The sequence below is a fragment of the Acanthaster planci genome, linkage group LG11 (assembly GCF_054643075.1).
Source record: "Acanthaster planci isolate LZ-2023a linkage group LG11, COTS_SCS, whole genome shotgun sequence".
NCBI classification, from domain to species: domain Eukaryota; kingdom Metazoa; phylum Echinodermata; class Asteroidea; order Valvatida; family Acanthasteridae; genus Acanthaster; species Acanthaster planci.
The window spans coordinates 15,915,637-15,939,630 of NC_141787.1; the positions used below are offsets into that span (position 1 = coordinate 15,915,637).

Consider the following 23,994-nt stretch of genomic DNA (forward strand, 5'->3'; position numbering starts at 1 on the left):
GCTATTTTTGTTGCTGAAAGGGAGATGCCCTGTCTCCATTGTAAGTCCACCCTTTAAATAATAAACAAATTACGGTCATTGTTTTCGAATCCCAGAAATGACTTCAGTCTTTATTGATTCAATCAACTGAATAAAATGTTTGAGACAAAAATCCAAGAGCAAAAGACTCTGCCAAAGTAACGACCTGCTAAGCAGGTGTTACAGCTAATTTCAAACTGCAAAGGAAACAAGCAGCAAACTGAGAAATGATGGGAAAGTTAAACTTCAATTCAAGATACTCGTATAAAACATTCTGACAGCAGATGCCAAAGTACACTAAAAAACGAACTGACATAATGTATACACGTATACAAAATGCTGTTACATAAAAGGAAACTTCAGAGCCTTTTGTGCACACATACGTCAAATGGTAAGATTTTCTACTAAAGTCAAAATTCCTGTCCGACAATAAGCACAAAGAAATGACTATTTAGGACCAAGAGGTTTACTACGGCAAGGTAACTAGTTTTGATGTCAAATGTTCAATACGATAGAATATTCTTTTCCGAACTAGTTAGGTTAGCAGTCAAGTGTTCGTCACTAACAGCTATTGTATTATGTTAGCATCGGATATTTCAAGTACACTAGCAAGAAGGTATTACTGTTTGCTCAATTAATGCTAAAAAGCACAACTACACGTATAGTTCAAATTATTTTAAATGTAAAATGAGATCACTAAACTGAAAGAACAATTAAACACATTTTTGTAATTCTTCAAGACACTTTAGGTAAATTTATTTATCTCTCTGCAATACCAATCGTACAACTAGAACAAAATGCTTCTTTTTGAGCAAATTGGCAGATTATTCCCACAAATTCACTTTTTCCTGAATGAACTGTTAACAGAATGACATACATACATTAATAATTAGAAAGCAATTCAAGAAAGCACCTTTTGTGCGTTACAGACGCGTTTTATAAGTTCAACTAAACACTATGTGTTAACTACCGTGGGGTGGTTTCCAACCCTCCCTTCATACATGGCAATAAGGGTATGGAAGCGGTCTGGTTTACCCTCCTGGTTAACTGGGGGTAAGACAGGGTCTGTAGCTGTCTTGGGTAGGGGATAGAAGGCCTGGACAGATTTGGACTTCTGTTTCTGCTGGGTGATCCGAGCTCTGGCCTCCATGAGGCGTTCATTTGCCTCCTGCAGCATCCTAGTGTCTAGAGCAGCTCGCTCCACGGCGACCTGGGCTTGCCTCATCATCTGTCGGTGTTCTAGGTATTTCTGGACTAGCTCGAGCTGGTGTTTGTTGTGTTCGCGCTCCCCTTCGACCATGTCCTTTTTGGCCTGGAGTGACATTTCGTCCTTCGCTTGTCGGTCATGTCTGATTAAAGCATTGGAGATGGACGTATTCTGCCCAGTGAAGTCCACAGCAAATGATTTGTCATGGTTGAAAGTTTTAGACAGCTCCTGAGATTTTGAGCGCCGTTCTTTTCTTTTGGCTTTCTCAATTTTCTCAAGGTTAGCCTGTCTTTCTAGAGAGTCTACAATGGTGCTGGCATCCACGTCTTTTTTCTTCAGGGCTTGAAGGCGTTTCTCCTCCAGGAAGTTCCTTGCCCGCTGCTTGGAGGATTCCCTCATCTCACGCAGGGACATCACTTTGTCCACCGTCGATGCCAACTTCTCAACCTTAGCGCGATCCCTATAGGCCTGCTGAACAGCCCGCAAGCACGACATTCCCATGGTTCCCTGAACTTTGGCAAACAGCCTCTGATCGGCGTTGACCATTTTCGACATGACCGACTTCTGGTTGGTTTTGTGTAATGTCCTATCAATCACATCTCGGTGGGCATTCCGAATGTCTTCTCCCGCCTCGCGTCTTGCAATCAACATCTCCTGCAGCAAATCTACATCATGCATGACCGACTTCAACCCCGAGAGGCGGAACTTGATCGGAGGCTCCTCCTCGTCTGAGTCAGTTCCATCGTCCCGGTCCCTCTCTAGTTGGCGGTTTGGTAGTGGTCCAAGCATCTGCTTGACAGTTCTGAACTCCTTCTTTTTCTCCTTAGGCTGTCTTTCTTTCCTGAGTTTCTTGACGCTTCTGACTGGCTCCACACCTTGTTCTCGGGGCTTGCTGAGACCAAAGAAGGAGCCGATACCCTCATCGATGCTCGTCTCAAAGACGATGGCCTGCCTCGCTTCATCGTTCTTGAACATGGAGTCAGTCTGGAGTTTTGTCAGGTCAATGTGGAGGTTGGTTCGCTTACGCATAGAGGACAATGGCTCACTAACACAAGGAGTTGCTGAGGAAATGGCAGCCATGCTGAAACCAGTTTCCTAACGGACAAACATTAAAAAAAAAGAAACAGTAAGTAAACTGCTACCTTGTCATCAACACTTAATCATTACCAAAAGCAACACATTTATCAAGAATTTTGTGTGAGTTTACAGCACTCTTACACTGTGCTTCGATTTCTAAATATCCGACTCAGAGCTAACTCACGCTTAATAGTACAACATAGTTACTACTTTCAATTTGTTTAATCTCAAATCTCTCAGCAAAATTATCAGGCTTGACGCATTTAACGTGTGACTCATCTCTGAAAAAAACAAAGTTGACAATCTGTCTGATGCCACGGCCTTGCAGTAAACTTTGGCAAAGAGAGGCTTGAGAGAGCAATGAACTTACCTTCTCTGAGTAGCCAGTCATTCTTATATCCTCCAAGTTTGCTGCTTTCCTTTCAGCTGTTGCGGAGGACACCATGCTAGGAGTTTTGGAACCTGGTCGCCGGTTGGCCAGATAGGTGTCGTAGTCAATCCGAGTGACGGTGGAGCCATCGGTGATGGATGGGGCTACTGGGGGTAGGGGCGAGTCTGTCTTGGTAACAATGGGTGCTGCTGCGGGTTGCATCTGGGATTTGGATGGAGGTTGCATCTGGGGTTTGGTTGGGGGTTGTGTGGGGGTGGATGGTTTGGCTGGGGGCTTCCATTCGAGACCCTTGAAGTGTCTCCAAAATCTCTGTATGCATACTGAAGCCCTAAATGAAAAGAAAAAGAAAGATTTGAAATCCTTGCTTAGGTAATTATTTATATCAGCTCTGTCCTACATTTTAAAACAAACACTTTACTGTCCCACCTGCCAAAATGCAAACTGAAAGCTTGGAGAAGTAAAAATCTGTCAGTAAGGCATTTATTGAAGTTTGGACCACTCTAAAATGCCAGAATTAGGACTGACCATATTTTGGTGTCCAGGAGTAACTTGTGTTGTCGCCTGACTAGGAAGCCTCTGATAGCTTTCTGGATGATGAGGACGGGAGAATGGTGAGCCTGGATACTGGACACTTCCTCCAGGACCTGCTGGACGAGTGACATCTCATCCTCAAAGGTAGAATCCTGAAATAACAAACAAAAACAAAAGACTTGAGTATATGTTGGCTATTGGCTACGATGGGCCAATACACAAGATTGGTCAATTGCTCTGCTATCAACCCATGGAGTAGAAAAACTGGGACGATGCTTCCCTTTTTAAACCAAAACTTCCACATCCTGGAATCAGGAGTTGATCAGCTGATGGTGGAAAAATCAAGAAATCGTGACCATGATAAACCAACAGCACCCAACCTATACTGGCAACCTGCAAGTTTATTTCTTCTGTGATAGTTTAAGAAGCTGTACCATAATAAGAATCAAAACAAGTACATATGAACAAACCTTCTTTGAGTGAGGAACAGGATTGTATCGGAAGGATGGATTCATTGAAGCAAAATGACCTCCAAATGAGGCATCTTCAATGATTTCTTCATCTGAGATGACATAATAGTCTAGAGCCTTCAAGGACCAGATGCTGTATGAAGACGAAACATCACATGAAGTATTTATAAATAAGTGAAACAACTTGAAAAGTACAGACACCACAAAATTTGTTAAAAGAGTTTCTTTTAAATTCAAGTAGTTTCTTAAATTTAAATATTTTTATGCTCAGAATATGTATTTTATTAAAGTGTTTTTTTCTGTATTTCTCATTTTTTCCAGCTAATTTATCTTTGGATAAGACCAAAACAAAAACATATTTGATGCATCAACCCCAACAAATACTATTATATACTATTTGTACCTAACCACCTATTATGCTAGCAAGGCATTTCAAAAATTACATATCTTAAATATAATTATTTCAATTCAATAGTTTGTTCTATTTCTGCGTTGCTTTTTTGAACTTGAGACTGCACAGCCATACCTGTTGACAATGTGGTGTCTGTAAGTTTTCTTCAAACTGATCGGTGTGTCGTACATCGTCAGAACCTGAATGGCCCCTGCCTCACCCATGTGTTGCAACGTGTCCAGTTTGCCAATACAGTTATTGTGAAGGTGGAGGACCTTCAGGTTGGGCAGGCAACGCCAGAACTCGGGTCCCGGCAGGGTGGAGATCTGATTGCTGTGAAGGTCCAACTTCACCAGCTCGGCACAGTTGGCCAGGGCCACGAAGCTTGTGATGTAGTTCCCGGGGAGGATGCAGATCTTCAACCGTGTCAGAAGCTGGATCTGCCCAAGATTCATGAGATGCACACTGCAGAGTTTCACCAGGTGGATGTCCGACACTGACGGCGTTCTCTTAGTTGACATTTCCTTCTTGCTAGCTCTGCCCTTCCCTCTCTCAAGGAGGTAACTTTTTGTCGGCGACTGGAGGTATCCTTTTTCTTCCGCCTGTCTCAAGAATTCCGACTTCCTCTCTTTCTCCATGATGGTTTTCAGCCGCTGTGGTTTCTCTCGTTCCTTGAGCCACAGGGCAAGTTGGGGCTGGTGGTGAATGGTGAACATCTTCACTGCCGGCAATGGCCACTTTGTTGGAATCAGTCTTCAATTTGTCTATTCTTTGACTAAGTTCTCATTTTGACTTCTTGTGTTGAGGCATCCAAACTGTGAGGCCAGAGTAAGGTCAAACTTCAGGAACAACTGCTTCCAGTTACATGACGTCTTGTGATATTGAGACCTGCAGAGGACCATGCAATTAACACTACAGAGACGGCTACACATGGAAATAGTGCAGACTAAAGTCTGTCCTAGTGACGTGTTATTGGACAAAGAAAAGTTGTTTGACAAGGTAAAACTATTGCGGCATTAGGTCCATTTCAGAGAATGCCTGAAAAAGGAATTAACATTTTGTTCAAAACTCTTCTGGGGTCTATATAGAGTTCCATGATATAGGCCTACTGGTCTGAAAAAATTCTAAAAAGTTTGTGTTTTCTAACTCTAAGTAAACAACTAGGTTTTTTCCCATGGTTTTTTCCCTCTTAAGTTGAACTTTTCTGGACATGTTTTAGCTTTCTGATTGCTATAGCCTAAGTCACTGTCATGACTATAGGGAATAATTACTGGCGTCCGTGTATGGAACTCTTCCCGTTGGCCTTATTGTTTAACATACGACACACCTCTCAAACTTCACAATGATAAACAATCAACACTTCAACATGCCTGCTATGATGATATTGTTGATCATGTTGATCAGTCTGTTATGCTGAGCAAGCGATGACAACTCTCTTTCTGAATGGGAAAAACACCCCTTGTTTCGACTTCCAAAACGACTCCCTTTGCGATAAATTATCAAACAGTAATAATTTATAACTATTCATTTCTAAATATAGGCGTACATAACATCTGTGGCATTTGATATCGAAAAGTGAGTTCTCACCTGAAAATGAAACATCTGGCTTAAACCATCCCAATCAACACTCGAGAACTACATGTATGTGTACAGCATGCACACCATACACGGACGTACATGTACATGTATGTACATGTACGTACAGTGATGACCGTAGCCGGGACAACGACCTTTCCCATTTGCAACCTCGTCGATCTCAATACGTAAAATGATATGCATCACAATTGTATCCCGTGGGGAAAAGGATGACTCCTGTTTTTTTATAAATATTCATTTCTTTAAATTTCAAGTCAAAGGTCAAAGTTTGTGCGGCAGTACTTTACTGCCGGAGCGGCGCGCGGTTAATGTTAATTTTCTGGTGAATTTCGAGTCAAATAAATATTTGAAATTATGGCAAATATATGGAGGTCATTACCTTGCAAAATATCGGAACTACGGCTCGATATCACCTTAGATTGTGGACAAAGTTTCAGGTATTTTATTCCTAACGTTAGTGATGCGGAAATCTATCATGTCATTGTCAATGTTCGATCTAAACTCTTCAAGTTCGAGTTCTTGTGTAAAATCACTGTACTGTTTACACATCATTAACTTTTGTTGCTGTTATGACACACATTGAACTCTTTATTTCCGGTTGTCCTTAATTTATCACAAGTTTATTTTGCATTGTAATTTTTGCTGTGTGCTTCTGAATTGTTAAGGAGAAATGCCTTCTCATTGTGCATCATCGATTCTCCTCAGCGTCCTCGTGTCATCACCATTGTCACGGCTAACATTTTACATTTCTTTCCTGATTACAGATGGAAGGAGATTCAACCAGGCATGTGGCGGAGTGTCTTGTCCAGCAAAGTGTGGACTTTAAGACAAAATGAAGATGAGATTCTTTATCAGGTGTATGAGGATTCCTCATCCTCGTTGGAAGACTCTGAGAAGGAAGAAATACTTGAAGAGCAAAAGCCTGAAAAGGACCGACAGAAAGAAGACCACATTGTTACTGGGAAAAACTCTAAATCTAACCATACTAGGAATAACTCAAAGCAAGAAAATGTAGCAATCACCAATATCGAGGAGGAGAAACTTGGAGATGGCACAAGTACAGATGCAATGTATTCATCCATCTTGAAGGACTACTTTCAGTTAAATATAAGCCTGGAGAAGCTTTACAAGACTTTTAAGGCTGCTGATGCCAACTTCACTAAAGTCTGCCCAGGCTTTCCCGGAGTTCGGGTTCTCCGCCAAGACCCGACCGAAAATCTTTTCTCCTTCATCTGCTCCTCCAACAATAACATCTCCCGCATCACGGGCATGGTGGAGACACTCTGCTCAACCTATGGAGAGGAGATTGCCGTCTTGGACGACAGGCCCTGGCATGCATTCCCATCTGTGTCCGCCTTGGCCCGAGATGGCATTGAGCAAGAGCTGCGAGAGAAGGGCTTCGGTTACCGGGCGAAGTTCATCAACCAGACAGCCAAGTATATCAAGGCACAGCCAGAGGGTTGGCTAGAGGGTCTGAGACAGCTGGCTTACGAGGAAGCTCACGCTGAATTAATGAAACTGCCTGGTGTGGGAGCCAAGGTAACAATCTTGGCCCAATTTACAGAGCCGATAATACTACTTTGCAGTAGTAAGCAACAATCATATGGGGACCAGTCACAAGCGATATAGTGTACGTGACATTTAAATTTTGGCTGGTAACCTGCCTTTTCTAATCAAATTATTTTCGTGGCTTCTCAAATTCTAGTAGTTGACAGCCTGTAAATTTAGCCCTTTCTTGTATGATTTGGCAAGATTTCTATCAAAGCTGTTTACATCATCACATCCACAAAATTTACTAGAGGGGCTGTGTGGAGCGCCCTCACAGAGTGCATTTTTGTTATTTTAATTCTGTGACAATGAAAGTACAGAGGGTCTACTCACGCATATCACACAGAACAACGATCTTTCCTCAGTAAGAGCACATCGTGCAGGTTCTATATTCACAGTGCCCATTTTCAACATCAAGTGAGTTGGTGTTCTCATTTAACAAATTTGACTTACTTTAGAATTCTTATATTATCTTCCATTCACCTGTTTCCATGATCAATCCTCAGGTAGCTGACTGCGTCTGTCTCATGTCCATGGATAAGATGGATGCTATTCCCGTCGACACTCATGTCTGGCAGATAGCATCCCGCGACTACATGCCCTCTCTCAACAAGACCAAATCCCTGACGGACAAAGTTTATAAAGAGATCGGCGCATTCTTCCGCGAGCTGTTTGGGGAATATGCTGGTTGGGCCCACTCGGTAAGACGGCTTGCATGACGTACATGTATCCTGACGGAGGGATGTCTTCGTTATTTAAATTAGCAATGAAAGTATAAGAGCTCCACCCATGTACATGTTTGTCAAGACCTGCTCTCTGCTAAGAGTGCATTGTGCAAAGCCCTCTATTGCGTCAGTTTGGTTTGCTGTGATACAGCCCCAAGCCTTTCATATCCCCCCAGTTGATTTTTCATTTCCTTGATTACACACTTCTCCCAAAATTTTCTTTTGGCACAAGTATGGTGCAGTGCTACTCCATTAATTTTCTTTTGTAAAATTTTCTGGTGGATATAAAGGTCTTAAGAAATTTGTAACATTAGACTGCTTGAAATTTTTATCTGCACATTTCAGGTTTTGTTCAGTGCCGATCTCAAGAAGTTCCAACAAAAGGCTGCCGGAGTAAACTCCCCAGTACGTGGATTTATTATTTTCTTTTCAGAAAAATTCTTTTCATTGAATACATACTTGATAATTTTGTAGTTTTTCAAAAAGGCTTTATTTAAAAGGTTGTGTTTATTTTCATTTCAGGAAAAGAAACAAAGCAAGAGGCAAGACTATGGAGATGCTAAAAGGGTTAAGAAAGAAGCAACTGGAGCAAAAAAGATCAAGAGGAAAAGATGATCGTGCCTTTCAGAAAAATTGCTGTTATGTCTCCTATCCTTTTTATGTAATTGCACAAACTTCACTCATCTTGTTACTCAGAAAGTCAAAAGGACGATGAAACATAAATTAAAATACTTTTGTATTTTATTGCAATATTAGTTTGAAATGGTACATCCCAGGTTTCAATTTAAGAAAAATCAAATGAAAACTTTTCGAAAGATTTTAGAAGTGGGTTTCGGGTATATTTTCAAGAGAGGCACGAGGCAGCATGTACAACTGTTACGATATGGACTCTTAATAGATTATAGAAACACTGGATTGTTCCTTGCAGCTTATGTTTTCACGTTTGTTAAAATTCCAATTTTGTGTTACCCTCAGTTTTTAAGGCATTTTTTCAGTGTAAATACTTTTAAGTTGTTAGAATAAAATTTTAGTTGAGGAAAAATTCTTTCAAGGTCAAACGAGGGTACTGTCCTGAAAGATGAGGAAAACATTTTATTTTACCGTTGTACTCACCATAGCACTGGCAAAATTGAACCAACATGGTCATTCTTAAATATTTCAAAATATTTATTGAACTGTACAACAGTATGTCCTGAAGTATTTTTGCTGTGGAATCTACCAAATATTTCAATGTAGTTAATAAACGCATACAATTGAACATCCTCAACTGAGCTGTTGTCATTCAGATGAAGTGTGTGCTCCGTTCATAAGATACATTTAACTTAATAACACAATTAAAATATTTGTGGAAGTTTAAAAAAAAAAAGGGTTTTCCAAACATTTTGATCCTTTACTAATTAGCGTAGATTGTGAGTTCCGAAGTTTCTCTCGAGTGGAAAAGTTCCTTCTGTTAATCTTCCAGCGATTGAGAAAAATGAAAGTGGCAAGTGGTCAAGATGACCTGACCTCACCTTCAGACTAAGGCTGTGTCCAAAACTCGTGGCTGAGGCTCGAAATAATGCATGCACCAATGAAAGCCACTAGCTCATGGCTACAGCCACTTTGCATAGACGTATGTGTTACAGCCACAGCCAGCTGATTTGGACAAAGCCCAAGTCAGACTAAACACCAATACATCTTTACTACAGAAAAGACCGGAAGAACAAAACCAAAGAGAATGGAATACACATATTAAATACTGGACCACTGAACCTTTGTTCTTAAAAGTATTCCTCCTGACTTATTCAAGAGTAGGATGGCAGTAAAAAGGTTCAGAAGCGGCCAAACTGTACATGAAGCACGACACCAGGGGGATGTGGCATGATAATGGGTTTAAACTAACTGACATTACCACTTACTTACACTGTTGGTGGTGACAGCAACTAGGTTGTAAAAAACATGTACAGAGATGATTCTTATGAGCTATCCCTGTGGCAATCTGCGCTAATAGTCCGAGTCCTTGAGGAGTAATTTCCCCTTTTTCTGCAGTCGCTTCACCTTCTTGGCCTTGCGAGCATCCCTCCGTCCCTTCAGGTTCGTTCTCCTCTTTTTCTGTCTCTCATCCATCAGTTCCTTCGTCTTCTGCTTCCTCTCTGTCCACTTCTTCTCGCTGTGCTTCTTCTTCTCTTTCTTCTTCCGGATGGACTTCTTCAGGAGCTCCGGGTCATCCCGGACCTTCTTACCTTCGGCGCGGTCCAGCGCAGCCCGCCATTTATCCTGCTTGATCATGTCCTCTGCCGCATCCGGATTGCTCTTCTTCACCTCGTTGATCTTTTGTTTCTTGGCCTGGACCTTCTTGAGGAGACCCTCATAGTCCCGCCCGCTGAGCTTCTCCTCCCCAGCTTTCCGCTTTGTTTTCTTCTTCTTGCTCTTTTTGGACTCTCTACTCTCCTCAAAGTCAAACTTACTGAAGGAAACTTTACTTGTTCCTTGAACCTCGGCTTCGCCTTCTTGCAAATCAACTCCCTCTTCCTCTTTCCTGCCTCCGTTAACTGTCCTTTGTTTTTCCCTCTCTTTCCTCTTTTGCTCCCTGCTGGCCTTAATGGCTTGATAAGTTTCCTGCTTCCTCATTTTTTTCTTATCAGCCTCTTGGACCTGCTTAGCCGCCTTCTTGGACATGACGGCATTCCCTGCCAGGGATTTGGCATGCCTCTGTTGGCGCATTTGCTCAATTTTCTCCCGGACTTTTCTCCTGAGATCATTGATGCTCGCACTACTCTGAATCTTCTCCACACTGATGGGCTGAGCAACCCTCCTTGAGGACCAATCTTTGCTGTCTGCAAATTACAAAGAAAAACATTTATATTTATTGAAACAAGTTCATTTCAAACTGTGACAATGTCTCCACAAAAAACCTGTTATGAAAGACTTTTAGCTTTTAGTTACATGCATATTATTAAGGGTTTTAACTTTCTACAAGACTCTCAACTTGCATGAAGTGTTAAGTGGTTATCCTGTGAAAAGCATCAGGTCCTACAAAACTAGTCTGCAAGTCTGTAGAGGGTTGCTTATGAGAAAAAAAAGGAGCATGTGCCCAGGTCCCTTCGACCAAGTCCCGAAGTTCAAGACAATCTCTTCACCCAAAACCTTTTTGCCGAGTTCTGATCTGTGCAGAATCCTTTCTAGCGAGTATATGTGGCTAGTCCTTTCCACAGATGTCACATCTGTACTTCTGTGGCCTATGAAACTCCATCCAGGCTGAAACCACAAAACAGCAGGGTATTGAGGATCAACTGTCCTGGCTGGTGAACTAGTTTTCACAACACTCACCACTTTCTCCAAGACCTTGAAGCCCTCCTTCAAGTCCCTCCATCTCATCCCCGCTACTCTCTTCATCATTTTTGCCTCCCTCTTCAGTCTTGTCTGCCTCCGCCTCCTTCCTCTCCTGCCGGATCTTCTCCTGCCGCCTCTTTTCTCTCTCAACTTCCTTCAGGGCCAGCGCATCCTGGAGGTCTGTCACCTTGAGTTCCTGCTTGGCATCAGGGTCCATGCGTTGCTTCTTTCTGCTCAGTTTGGTGGACTTATCTTTGAATTCTTGTCGCGGAGCTTCCTCTGCATCCAAAAACGATTTAATTTTCTTGAAAGCATGTGAAAAAATTCTTCTTTTTGCACTAATAATATGCATTAAATTAACTTCTTTTAAACTTTTTTTTCAAACTCAGCTTTTAATTTAAATTAAACTTTTAACTTTAGCACCAAGTTTTCAAAACAAGAAGCCTGTTGAATATAAGTAGAGCGAACAGTCTTAGAACACCAGTTCTCGAGCCATTTCAGGAAGTTTTTGGACCAATAGTGAAACTGTCTAATGAAACAAGTTGCACTGTTTGACGAATACTTCAGGTAGATGCTGATGACTGAACACAACAAGGTCTAACAGATATATATTGGCCACAATCAGCCAATCTGCACAATCGCTCTACACAATTGGTCGATTCCACCAAATGTACTCCTTTTTTTTTTTTTTCAAAAAAACTCTTCGACAACCACGAATAAGAGAGAAACGGCAAATATCCAATTATAGAATTTTTGACAATCATGCCGTGAGATCGACCGATCACACAAAGACTGAGCGACTGTGCATAACAACCCATCGTGCCCAAAATATATTACTGTTAGGTCATGTGAGATGGGGCAAGGTTAAGGTCCAAAGTTTTCAACCTTTGATGTTTTTGTAAAACTTTTCCCCAGCTTTCTTGGTCTCTTTGTCCAGGTAGTACTTGGCAGGAATGAGATTGACCATCTTCTTGAAGTACTCATTCTTCTCCAGTAGGCTCTTCCGGAGGGCGCTGTCATCCCCCATCTTGTCAACACAGCTATTGGTCATCAGCTCCTCAACTTTCTGTGATGTACTTGATGACAAAAACCTTTCTAACTGGCTGCTTGAGGGCCAGGACGTCAGCAAATTACTTCCGGTTTATCTTGTCTTTGATGGGAAACTCTATCCAACCGAGACAGGAAATAAAATCACATACAGTTAAGGAACTGAGTGCAATGAACACAAGTCCACCTTATTTGGCCTATATTTAAACCTGTTTCCCCTAGGTGCAGGATTTAACTCCCTTTCCTTACAGAAATCCCTTGCAATTAATAAACTTGGTGTTAGGCCTATACTGAATTAGGTTAGCCTATGGCCTAAACTTTAGGCCTAGACTATTTCACAGATCCATGCGCACAACCGATCCTGCCCGTTTGAACCCCGAAAAGGGGTGTTGGCCCAGTAATGACAGTATCTATCATTATCAAGACAAGACATGAAAACTTGGGCAGTGACGCACGGCCAGAAATGGAATTCTTTCTAAAATCAAGTTTTCTCTTCATGCTTTTCACTCATGAAAACAAGCAATATTGTTATTGGCCAGACAGCATTTAGTAGTACCACCACAACTCCAATCGTTAAATTCAGGTGTCGGAAATGCAAGCTTAAGCATTGGAACAGCTGATCAACACTGTCGAGTGTGACAGCAATTCGTCATCAGGCAGCAAAATTTCGTTAAAATTAACTTGCTCACACTAAAAACAACATGTTCATAAGACTGCAAAGCCATACCCATATTAGGATAGCACTGTTGAAACTGCTACAGTCCTCGATATTGATTGCTGTTTGTAGGCAACATTGAAATTCGGAAAGGGAATCGCACTGGCCCACTGTGCTTGCAAAACGCACGTGTTTGAGCAACTTGAGGGCGCCCTAGTAAAATTGTGGGCGGCACTGATCGAGACGACTATTGCTGCGGGGGGGTTGCCTGAAATCATTACCAGTGACTACTACGGACCGGACAGAAACTGACAACTTTCAAGTCGACATATTATGTCCATGTTCTCTCCTGGAAAATCTTGAAATAATTTATTCAAAAACAAACCAACGCGTAATATGCAAACTGTGGGGCACATCAACCCGAAATAATTATGCATTTACATGCAAGGACATACTGACACAACTAGATCTGAAAAGTTGTTCTTTAAAAGGTACGAATTAGTGCCCCAAACAGTTGCTCTTAAAGTAATCGTCGAAGTTACAATAGTTCTTTCACCTGATGTACTGGAAATGATCAGCCAAATTAACGATTCTTATTGAAACTTAAGTTTTTCACACTCTGAATAAAAAAGATGCAACATAAACACCATTAAAAGGTTCTTCTATTGTTACCACTTCTCTTTTAATTTACTAATTCATTTCAATCATTGACAAATGGTAATTCACAGAGAATTCCCTGTTTCTAAATTTTGATGACAAAATACTGTGAATTAATAAAAATATATAACAACTCAAGTAAACTTGTGTAGAAAAAGACTTCCAGAATTGGACTTAAATATCTCATGCCAGTCCTTTGTCTTTCAACAGCATATTTCAAAATTCATAAAAAGTCTTACTGATGATAAAAAATTTGTCAGTAAAGCAAGTCTGTGTAATTCAAGTGTCAAGTATTTGGCAGTGGAGCAATTTTTGTTTAGATTTACCTGAAACGAGTACTGTAAAGCCCACAGACAATTGGCTACAAACATGAAATGTATTTGAATACTTGCATTTACATTGCATAATTAATATCAAGTATGGAGGTGTTAAATTGCCTAGCATGCATAATTTGCATATATAATTGGGCATTTGTGAACGTTAACAAAACTTGGAAGTGGAAAGACCAGTAGACATTCAAATTGAATCGTTGAATTTATAGAAACTGAAAATAACCAATCCAAAACCGGAACAGAATCTGCTAACACAGCACTTGCATGGAAAACACATGATGTCAGAACATTTCATGACCCCCCCAAAAATCAATAAAATAATAATAATAATCTGGCAATCAAAGAAAGTAGGGTGTTGTTGGCTGGCTTGGTATGACTCGCTCCGAGTCTGGGACCGCACTGAAGATTTTCCCAACTTTGGCGTCGGCATCCCTGAACTCCAGGATAGATGCCACATTGCCGCTACGGTAGCAGTAGTTAGGCGCTGACCACACTGTCACTATCTTCTCATCAAACATGTACTTGTAGCCTTCCTGAACTAGCTGATGAGCTCGACAGATCAGCGTCAGACCATTAATCTCTTCAAACTGGAAAATTAATGCGAAGGGTGATGTGATAAAGGGTATGAATGCCAGCCTGGGCAGAAACAGGTTTCAAAATGTGATTGAAACGGGTCAAACTTTAGGCAAAACATTTGAAAGTAGGTCTACAAGATGGAAACGGTTAAGAGATGAAATGATTTTCTATAGATGCACCTAATTATGAAATCCTAAGTTGGAAAGTTTGTATAAATGTTGGGAAAGTTTCCGAAGACATTTTGATTTGTTCATTACATGCAAGAATATATATAATGAAATCTTAAAAAAATATTAGTTTTACAAGAAAGTACAGTTTGCTGCTTGACAGCTGCAGTCTGAGTTTTCTTGGTAAATGCTGAGTCAAAGTCAGGTGTTTTATGGCCAAAGCTTTGCATTTATTTTCTATCATTTCTCCTTCTTATAGACGTAGACTACGGCAGTAGTCTTAATCCAATTCTTGTTACCTTATCAACAACCTTGGAACCAAACAGCCAGCCAGCACCTCTTGGACTAATGGCCCATGTGTCCACATCTTCCGGATCAGACCAGACAATATGTGAGAATGATTAAGGGTTACAGTCGGAAGTCGCATCTCAAATTTGCGTGTCGTTATATACACTGTCATAACTTGTTTCTCTGTTCAGTTCAAAAGTTGCTTTTGTGTAACGAACAAGTTTGCACCACCCACTCAAATAAGATGATCTGTAGAATCTCAGAGGTAAAGTCGGTGAGGCACCTGAACTGTGCTTCGGGGGTCTGTGGTTTAGTTCCTGGTTAAAGATACTTGATTTTTTGGCTTCAAAGGATATCACAAAAGGCTCCTTTGTGTGGGATTTCCTGGCCTCTGTCGATGATTCGCATCTGGTCCAGGGTCTTGATGTCTGGTGACAGTCCGCCATGAACACAAAGAATTTGCTCGTCAATGATCTGTATAAAAGATGCCGAGGCAGTGAACGTAAGAGGTGGTTCGAATCCAGTCCGGGTATGGTCACATGTCAGAGGAGAAAAAAAAAGGGGGAAAGAAAACAAACTTGTACTTACAGCAGCTACTGTCAACATGTCAAAGACCATTGTGCTGTATCGCCAGGCATTGGCGTTACCATACTTGGTCAGACATTCATCTGGAAAGGACGAAAGAAGACAACAGTAGCTTTGGTAAAGTTTGTTAACCCCTTGCTGCCGGGGGCAGTTATCAATGTTGACGATGCTGGTCCGGGATAATTATCATTTTTTTTTCTGTTTTCAAAATTCTTTAAAAATTCTTATCTTCATTTACTGGACACTTACAAACTCATGAAGGACTGTCTGGTGGCCCCTCTAGCCTGACAAAATCTATTGATGCCTGAGTATTTCAGCCAGGCCTGCAGCCTTGTAAAAAGAGCCCAGATTGTGCGGTGTTATACAACTTTCTTTTGTTCACGAACCTGGCTCAGTGCGCTGCTGACCTCTTTTCAATAGGAGCCAGATTAGCATGCAGCGGTGCTGTGTGGCTCATCGCTGCTGTGGTAGAGTGCTCTTGTCCCCAGTGGTAATCCACTCGCTCTGAATGCCCCAAACCGTGGTATACTGTTTCAAAACAAGGCTGGATTACCTCCACTTTTGAGAGTGAAAAATGTTGGTAATGCCCAGCAGCCTGGTCTTTTGTTCCGAGTACGGTCTTTTGTTACAAGACCCTGTTCCCTCTGTCCGAGTTCAGAGACCCCGGTCACGCATATAAAGCACACGTGTCAGGATCCGGATTCCCCGGGCAGGAATTGGTTAAAAAGGAAAACATTACTACACATCCTAGAAGACAACATGGAATTTGAAAAGACTTCAGAAAAGGCAAAGATGGTGCAATTAGGCGGAGTATGCTTAATACAGAAGATATCAGTGGCGTGGAAAAATCAACCAGTGTCAGAGTCAAGACCGCTCAAGACTATCACAAGACCACCAAAGTAAATTAAAGTCACGAGCTATTCAAATGACTGTAACAAAAGCATTGCTCTGTCATCATTCACCCGGTTATTTGTGACTGGTCTTGTGACTGATCTTACGTCAGTCTTAACTAAAATGTTGAAATTTACCAGCTAGTGACAGAAAGAAATGAACATCAGATAAACATGAAACCATGCTCAATGAAAAGTTCTTTCTGTACCTCCTGCATACGAGAAAGCAGATGATATCAAGTGTCAACTTTGATTTCTCTTCAAGATGGTGGTAGATGACTATGATGGCTGCTGGCTCATGACGCTATGAAACATGATCTAGTGAGATGCAGACAACCAGATTTGTTTTACATGGATAGAAGAAACTCGCTCAATTTGTGGCTAGCTATGGAAGCAATGATGAAAAGTTTGTTAGCAGCGACAATAAGCAAATTGCCTCATGCTATAACAAGCTTAAACTGCAGGGTCAGCGCTGGAAAGGGATCTTTTCTGCCAATATATGTGTGCTTGAAATGTTCAGAATAAAACTGCCCTGAAAGTTGCTTCTAACCGTAGTAACCGTAGACTTGGGTAATCTGTCTTGTTTCATGGTTGCCACGGAGAAGCGTGATGCGATCCGGCCATTTTGCCTTAAGGGTAAGCAACCTGGTGAAGGTCTCCAAGCTGTAGTAACCACGGTCAACAAAGTCACCCTGGAACGACAGTGCAAACAAAGAGTGTGAAAAGAAAGTGAGAATAAATAGATAGTGAATGCGAAAATGTCCACAATACTTGCCCAGCTGTGATTGTCAGAAAAAAATTAGGACACGTACAGTTGATGATACTCACCATGAAAATGTAGTTGGTATCAGGTATCTGTCCTCCACATCGGAACAGTTCCTCTAAGTCATAAAACTGTACAAAAAAGACAGAAAAAGGGCTCCCTTTGAGTTTCAAACTTGGGGTTGGGGACTGAAGAAGAAAATAAGAGTTTTAACGAGAGCACTGACAAAAAAGTTCGAAATCAAACCACTGATTGGTTAATACCTGTCCATGGATGTCGCCGCACACAGTGACTGGGGTGGAGACTGGCTGTACATTACTTTCTTCAAGCAGTAGTTCGCAAACATATTCGCAAAGTTTCTGTAAAATGATGACGAACCTTGAGTTTGTCTCAATTCTTATGGCATGCACTGCACATTGGCTAAGTTACGAACATGACTGTTTTTACTGCATGTTTCGAGAAGCTCTTCCCAAAATTTATGGGGATTGTATATTTGGGGACCCAACTCCTATAACAGAAGGGGGGATTACATTTTAACTTTTGGATTCATCTTGGTAGATGACTTTAACATCATGCCCAATAACTCTAGGGTTGATGTTGTGAAAAGAGTTTGCGGGAAAGTTTGAGGGGACACTGTGAGTGTTTTAATACATGACACATGATGGATTCAAATTGGAATGGCTGGTTTATCAGCAAGAAAAGTCACATTTTCTCACAATTTATGATTCAAAATTTCCAAAAATAGGGTCAGCACAAAAAAATGAGAGCTTTGGTTTGTACGTGATTTCTGGGGGGTTGACTGTCCAGTTTTGCAAGATTAACAAAATACTGGGGGGTGTCACAAAATATACAATTCCCATATTTAGTTACCATCATCCTGCATTGATCAAAGCTCCATCTATTCCTACTCGATCAATCCTACCTCAGGGATTTGAGTGTGCCGTGAGTACAAACTCCCCCCCCCCCCACACACACACACACAAACTTAGGGGAATGTGGGGCGGGGCGCATAAAACTAGTCAAACTTGTTCGAGCTGACGATTCAGGCACTTCACCTGCTTTGAACCGCCACAAGCCGCCACCATTGACCTGATGTGTCCCTAAATATGCTAAATTCAATTCACCGTACCTTGTAGTCGTTTTCTGGTAGATATTTACAACCTTTGGCCAGTTCTAACCATCGGTCAACATCTGATCCGGCCATTTTTACTGTCACCTGATCACTGGATCAGTGTTAGAGAGGGCGCTGTTTCATGACTCACAAACCAGGAAAATGGCGGAGCCGTCGTCAGTTGAAAGATGGATCGACATTGCAAAACAGTGCAAGTATCTCCCGGAAAACGACTTAAAGGTATTGAAACTATCGACTGAGTGTTTTTAACACTACGAAGAATTACTCTGAATTGTTTTTTGATAAAACGTGAAAGGGGGCACAATAATGCATACCGATATGCTGATTTCCTCAAATATTGAGGTGATCATGATGTAAACCATGTAAACTGCAGATTGCAGTGGAATGACGTGAAAGTGGTAATTCATCGGTGGGCGGGGATAAAATGAGTAGGGGTGGTCAGAGGTAGGGTTATAAAGAAATCGGAAAGAATTCCATATACGAAGTTCACTTTTTAGGAGAAATTTGTGCTCCAGGACAGATTTAAAAAGGGGCGACATTTATTTTTGGGGGATAGAGATGTGAAAGGGGGTTCAGTAACTTAGGGGGACAGGTTTAAAAAGAAGGGGCCCCACGCAATAAAACGGCAAAAAAAGTGAGTCCTTTTGCTGTACTTTTTTTCCCCTACTATTTCCTCTTTCCTTCACTATCCCGTCCTTTTATTTCTCCACAGTTTTCCTGTCATTAGTATAAGGATTATTACAGTTAGTATACACATTTAATACATTTAATCCAAATTGTGTTGTAAAGGGGAATCGAACCTGCAATGAAGAGAACTGTTAGATATAGAAATACAGCAGTCTAACTGACCACGCCACACGAGCGCTTGTTGCCGGAGGAAGTCAATATGTTCTATATAAAGTTACGGTTGAATTAAGGAGAGGTCACGATGAGGTCAAGATGAATATTTAAAAAAATTAAATATTTATGAAACTGAATATGTAATTATTCACGAATATTTGTATAAATTAGAAATTTAAATATAAATAAATGTGGCTATCCGTTGTTAATATAAGTAGGTTGTGCCAAAGGAAATCAACTACGTAAGGTACATGTCTGAGCACAATTGACTGTATGACGTGAGTTATCTCCGTCGTATTATGTAAACCAAGAGAGAAAGAACAAGAAATGCAGTCGGCCGTACGAAAGAAGGAATTTCAGTCCAATGCTAGTCCAAGGCTAGGTGGAGTCTTGCTTCATCCATTAGCAATACATGCACTATGAGCGAGAATTGGAGTCTTACGCGCAATTGGTGAGAGAGGTGACTATCCACACCAGTGGAAGCGACCAGTTTGGGTTCTACCTGGCCGAATACATGTGGCGCTGCCGACATGCAGGAGTAGACCACTTCAATCAAATCCTTAAGGATGTTCTTCTCCTGTACAAGCCTCCCCTCACATTTTAGAGCGCAGATAGCCACACAATAATCTAAAGACAGGTTTCAGCTCCCTTTTCCCCTTCCCTCTGTATAAATATAGAAAAAAACTCCTCCAACTGACAAGCACTCTCTAAAAGAAATTTGCCCCTTTTTCCTTCTAAACAAATTGTCCAACTTACAAACTGTCTGTAAAAGAAATTTGCCCCTTTTTTCCTTCTAAACAAATTGTCCAACTTAAAAATTGTCGCAAAACACGCACTATTTTCCCCCAAGTAAAAATTGTACATGTACAGTAGGGCACATTGCGCGGCATTTCGTGAACTGTGTAGATCCATCCAGACAGATGACGGCCCTTCGCACTCCTCGTGTTGCGGATTCATGCATAAAATTACCTCAATGCTTGTGGCAGCCCAACCCCTGTTACATAATGGTTCTTTCCGGATATGATTCGGTTCATGCGCACACGTCGTGCGCATTCGCCATGTTCTTCAGAAGCAAAGATGGCCGGCTGTCGATGTAAACCTGGTCCATGTGTAGCTCCAAAAGTGTGCCCAAAACTCCACATTTCTGTCCTATGATGTTCAGCTTCTCAATGCCTTTTGGAATCGTCTTCATTCAGCGATCAAAGTAAGGATACTTTTGTAGTAATTACGCGATATTACAGTGAACTTCGTATATGGAATTCTTCCCAAGAAATCAAAGCTTTAAAAGTAGACTTGTTTTAAAGTCTCGAAGCAAACCAAACCCTTTCATAATCACCTTTTTTCATTAACAGAAAGTTGCATTGCTGTATTGTTTTCATTTTTGTCTGAGAGAGTGACACTGTTTGATATTTTTAATTGAAATTTTGGTGACAGAAACTCTGTGATTACGTGTGCGATCTTCTCTTGGAAGAATCCAATGTGCAACCGGTTTCCACTCCAGTGACTGTATGTGGAGATATTCATGGACAGGTAAACACAAAGGTTTACTGTAGGCCTAATCAGAGAAATTTTCAGCTTGTCTGTAGCATGTTAATATCAGTAATCTGCTATATTACTTTTCAGTTGTGCTAAGATTTGGATTATTATTCCCCGTCAAACCAGTGGTTACCATTAAAATCAAGAAAACCCTGAATATTCCATTTTGAACATTATTAGAATGAGTCACGCTACAATAAGCCAATTTCCCGTTGCGTCGCCATGTTGATTTTAGCGATCCCTTGCAAGTAAGTGAACAAAGGGGACAAATTGTCTACAATGATAACAGTCGCAAGCATCCATTTGCCAACCGTTAGGTAATGTCATGAATTTGTTCCCCTCTGATAAATCTTCTGAGTATGCACACATGAAACGTGAAAAAGGGTTATTATATTACTTTTCTTTTAAAGTTGTTTTTTAAGTTGTTTTTCCCGACCTGTTTTATCTCTTCAGTTTTATGATTTAGAGGAGTTGTTCAGGACAGGAGGTCAGATACCAGACACCAACTACATATTCATGGTAAGAATTTTTTTAAAACCCTGTAGTGCTTGAATCGTGCTTTGTCCGAGACACAACCCAATGCAAGACTGCCAAAAAGTTCAACAATTTTTTCTTGATGCCATCTGGATGATCAGAATTTCTTCTTTTCTTTCTCGTCCTCCTCTTTTCCAGGGTGATTTTGTTGACCGTGGTTACTACAGCCTGGAGACTTTCACCAGGTTACTCACCCTCAAGGCCAAATGGCCGGATCGCATCACGCTTCTCCGTGGCAACCACGAGAGCAGACAGATCACACAAGTCTATGGATTCTATGGTGAGATCGTAGAACTTTCTTTGATCAATAAATGGACAATTGTTCTTCCTCTGAACTTTTAGAGTTTTGAACAAACTTTCCCTCGTTCTGTCCACAGATGAATGTCAGACTAAATACGGCAATGCGAATGCCTGGCGATACTGTACCAAGGTCTTTGATCTGCTCACAGTTGCCGCTGTAAGTATGCGAACCAACTTCAAGTTGATGATGAAAGCATTTAACCTGCTGTGGTGACTGCTGTTCGAGTTTAATCACAGCCTATGTTTTGTATTTTTTTCTGCCCAGATTATTGATGAGCAGATCTTGTGTGTTCATGGTGGTCTCTCGCCAGACGTCAAGACCCTTGACCAGATCCGGACGATTGAGAGGGCTCAGGAAATCCCACACAAGGGGGCCTTTTGTGATATCCTTTGTAAATGCTTTGTCACTACTCACTAAACCACCCAAAACATCCCTGTATCACCCAAAACTGTCCCGTCGCTCACTGTTCATTTTGCTGTCAAAATCTTTTTTTTCAAATCGAAAAAGTTAGAGTGCCTGATGTGTTCATCCCAGTAGAATCTTACTCAAAAGGCACAAAACAAAATATTTTTTCATAGGTACATTTTGGTTGTTGGTCATCCTTAACATTTTCTTCTCACATCTGGTGTGGTCGGACCCAGAGGATGTGGACACTTGGGCTATTAGCCCTCGAGGAGCAGGTTGGCTGTTTGGAGCCAAAGTTGTCAATGAGGTCGGTAAAATTAATACCACACTTCACATTTGTTCCCCGTCTCAAGTCAGGTTTTTCTCTATTCACAGATTTTCCTCATCAAGGAGATGTCTTTGCAGATTCTGCAGACTTTGGTTTGTTAACGAAGCCGGATAATGAAATTCCAATTTCTTATATCGCCACAGTTTGTCCACATCAACAACCTGAAGCTGATCTGCCGAGCCCACCAACTGGTCCATGAAGGCTACAAGTACATGTTTGATGAGAAACTGGTGACGGTGTGGTCAGCGCCCAACTACTGCTACCGCTGTGGCAATATTGCATCCATCCTTGCCTTCCGCGACACAGCAACAAAGGAGGCCAAACTCTTCAGGGCCGTGCCGGATGCTGAGAGAGTGATACCAACTCGCACCACGACGCCATACTTCCTCTGAGGAGAATTCTGAAGAAATACATCGACACAGAAATTTGAGCAGGGAAATGACCTGGAATGCCTCTTTGTAGTAGGCATCATTTCTGAGATAAACAGTCATTCCAGATTTGGAGATGTTCTCTCAGTAATATATGGGACTTGGTAGTAAATCGCTTACTGCGTGGTTTTGTCCATTTTAATATAGACTTTAGGACATGCATGAAGTGTTTATTTAAAGTGCAACATCTTTGTACAGATGAAATCATTGCATCAAGCACCAGACACTGGAATTTCGCAAGAAGGTATTTTTGCGTGCGGTGAAAATATTTAACACAGTGCAGAGCATAAAGCAGTCAATGTTGCATGCACCAACTACGCGAGCTCATTTTTTAATCATGGGCTTGCCCTTGCGTTGACATACATTCATATCACCGTGTGCTCAGTGATGCCTGAGAGCTCACGAAGGGCAAAGCACCTGATTAAAAAATCTAACTCTCCTGGATGCACAACATCTTTGGTGAACTAGTTCACGACAAATACTGGAGACATTTTGAGCAGTGAGAAGAGTTCCAAGTGATGCAACGGTGTCATTTAGGATTTTTTTTAAAAAGCCTGAAATTCATTCATTTTGGTTACGGAAACCAGGGTTCAGACAAACATAGCTTGGCAGGCCATACATGAACATAGATGTAAAGTATTTAATTTGTATGTGACTTGAAGTGGTGTTTTGGTGTGATGTTCTGGGCTCCATGCTTAATCTGGCATAACCTTTGACCCCATGGGGGCAGTTTGCTCCTTGGATTTACTTGCAGAATAGTCCCCGATTTTTACAAGTTACAGCTGCACTTTTTCCCCAACAAGTTGCCAGTCAGCTACCCTGACAGGTTATTTACCTCTATTTAAGATTTAGCCGCCTTGAATTAGAAGTAAGGCCATGCCTAGTTGTACAAATACTTAGGAGCTAACTTTGAGAAAGGTGTCATGTTTATTTTGTATAGTATCAATGTAAACTTGTAGTATTTCAGTTTAAGTTCAGGTATAGTGCTATCTTTGGTTTGGTTTTTAACGCGTCCTTGGTTTGAATTAGCTACTGGGGCATGGAATTCTTATCACAAATAAGCCTGGAATGGTTTATGTAGTGTTTCACCAGGGTCCAAAATGACCTCAAAAGAATACACCATTAACAGAAAGGTAATACATGTACTTGATGAATCCATTGAAGGCAGTGTAATAACATCTGAGAGTTTGTGTACAATCCTGCATTTGTGAGTCACTTTTTTGCAACTTTGCTAATGGCTGGATTCTCTCCTTAACTTCACGTA

The 23,994-nt window shown here is 41.3% G+C and overlaps 5 protein-coding genes across 6 annotated transcripts; 2 read left to right on the forward strand and 3 right to left on the reverse strand.

Moving 5' to 3' along the window:
• Nucleotides 1-78: 78 nt before the first annotated feature.
• lrriq3 (leucine rich repeats and IQ motif containing 3) lies at nt 79-5,777 on the reverse strand. The gene is made up of 6 exons (XM_022229466.2): nt 5,673-5,777; nt 4,221-4,973; nt 3,695-3,827; nt 3,219-3,376; nt 2,673-3,021; nt 79-2,320 (listed from the first exon to the last, which is right to left on the reverse strand). The coding sequence occupies exons 2-6, from the start codon at nt 4,799-4,801 to the stop codon at nt 974-976; spliced, it is 2,568 nt and encodes an 855-aa protein (XP_022085158.2). The 5' UTR covers nt 4,802-4,973; nt 5,673-5,777; the 3' UTR covers nt 79-973.
• A 145-nt stretch (nt 5,778-5,922) lies between these two features.
• On the forward strand, nt 5,923-9,221 carry LOC110976313 (N-glycosylase/DNA lyase-like). The gene is made up of 5 exons (XM_022229472.2): nt 5,923-6,118; nt 6,446-7,220; nt 7,736-7,930; nt 8,300-8,359; nt 8,477-9,221. The coding sequence occupies exons 1-5, from the start codon at nt 6,036-6,038 to the stop codon at nt 8,567-8,569; spliced, it is 1,206 nt and encodes a 401-aa protein (XP_022085164.2). The 5' UTR covers nt 5,923-6,035; the 3' UTR covers nt 8,570-9,221.
• LOC110976311 (uncharacterized) lies at nt 9,019-13,166 on the reverse strand. 2 transcript variants are annotated; one of them, XM_022229469.2, is made up of 4 exons: nt 13,041-13,166; nt 12,152-12,431; nt 11,264-11,545; nt 9,019-10,770 (listed from the first exon to the last, which is right to left on the reverse strand). In XM_022229469.2, the coding sequence occupies exons 2-4, from the start codon at nt 12,315-12,317 to the stop codon at nt 9,938-9,940; spliced, it is 1,281 nt and encodes a 426-aa protein (XP_022085161.2). In that variant the 5' UTR covers nt 12,318-12,431; nt 13,041-13,166; the 3' UTR covers nt 9,019-9,937. The 2 variants fall into 2 exon arrangements, with proteins under 2 accessions (XP_022085161.2, XP_086999176.1); XM_087143050.1 differs by having other exon boundaries at nt 12,152-12,438; nt 13,039-13,166.
• A 451-nt stretch (nt 13,167-13,617) lies between these two features.
• On the reverse strand, nt 13,618-18,501 carry LOC110976420 (serine/threonine-protein phosphatase 6 catalytic subunit-like). Its single transcript, XM_087143114.1, has 8 exons — nt 18,356-18,501; nt 17,490-17,585; nt 17,292-17,357; nt 17,014-17,155; nt 15,577-15,656; nt 15,341-15,462; nt 15,000-15,087; nt 13,618-14,544 (listed from the first exon to the last, which is right to left on the reverse strand). Exons 1-8 carry the CDS (start codon nt 18,428-18,430, stop codon nt 14,296-14,298), a joined length of 918 nt encoding a protein of 305 aa, XP_086999240.1. The 5' UTR covers nt 18,431-18,501; the 3' UTR covers nt 13,618-14,295.
• Nucleotides 18,461-23,927, forward strand: LOC110976419 (serine/threonine-protein phosphatase 6 catalytic subunit). Its single transcript, XM_022229671.2, has 8 exons — nt 18,461-18,577; nt 20,633-20,728; nt 21,188-21,253; nt 21,407-21,548; nt 21,646-21,725; nt 21,834-21,951; nt 22,190-22,281; nt 22,446-23,927. Exons 1-8 carry the CDS (start codon nt 18,500-18,502, stop codon nt 22,692-22,694), a joined length of 921 nt encoding a protein of 306 aa, XP_022085363.1. The 5' UTR covers nt 18,461-18,499; the 3' UTR covers nt 22,695-23,927.
• The last annotated feature ends 67 nt before the right edge of the window (nt 23,928-23,994 follow it).

Coding starts and splice junctions, on each gene's coding strand:
- lrriq3 (XM_022229466.2), bottom strand. CDS start 4,801: ATGTTCACCATTCACCACCAGCCCCAACTTGCCCTGTGGCTCAAGGAA. Junction 3,828..4,220: donor AGACACCACATTGTCAACAG/GTATGGCTGTGC, acceptor GTCTTCATACAG/CATCTGGTCCTTGAAGGCTC. Junction 3,377..3,694: donor CTGTTCCTCACTCAAAGAAG/GTTTGTTCATAT, acceptor TTGTTATTTCAG/GATTCTACCTTTGAGGATGA.
- LOC110976313 (XM_022229472.2), top strand. CDS start 6,036: ATGGCAAATATATGGAGGTCATTACCTTGCAAAATATCGGAACTACGG. Junction 6,119..6,445: donor GATTGTGGACAAAGTTTCAG/GTATTTTATTCC, acceptor TCCTGATTACAG/ATGGAAGGAGATTCAACCAG. Junction 7,221..7,735: donor TGCCTGGTGTGGGAGCCAAG/GTAACAATCTTG, acceptor ATCAATCCTCAG/GTAGCTGACTGCGTCTGTCT.
- LOC110976311 (XM_022229469.2), bottom strand. CDS start 12,317: ATGACCAATAGCTGTGTTGACAAGATGGGGGATGACAGCGCCCTCCGG. Junction 11,546..12,151: donor GTTTTACAAAAACATCAAAG/GTTGAAAACTTT, acceptor TTTTGGATGCAG/AGGAAGCTCCGCGACAAGAA. Junction 10,771..11,263: donor TCAAGGTCTTGGAGAAAGTG/GTGAGTGTTGTG, acceptor TGTAATTTGCAG/ACAGCAAAGATTGGTCCTCA.
- LOC110976420 (XM_087143114.1), bottom strand. CDS start 18,430: ATGGCCGGATCAGATGTTGACCGATGGTTAGAACTGGCCAAAGGTTGT. Junction 17,586..18,355: donor TACCAGAAAACGACTACAAG/GTACGGTGAATT, acceptor ATCATTTTACAG/AAACTTTGCGAATATGTTTG. Junction 17,358..17,489: donor GCGGCGACATCCATGGACAG/GTATTAACCAAT, acceptor TTTTTTGTACAG/TTTTATGACTTAGAGGAACT.
- LOC110976419 (XM_022229671.2), top strand. CDS start 18,500: ATGGCGGAGCCGTCGTCAGTTGAAAGATGGATCGACATTGCAAAACAG. Junction 21,549..21,645: donor ACAAGTCTATGGATTCTATG/GTGAGATCGTAG, acceptor TTCTGTCCACAG/ATGAATGTCAGACTAAATAC. Junction 21,952..22,189: donor ACACAAGGGGGCCTTTTGTG/ATATCCTTTGTA, acceptor TTTTCTTCTCAC/ATCTGGTGTGGTCGGACCCA.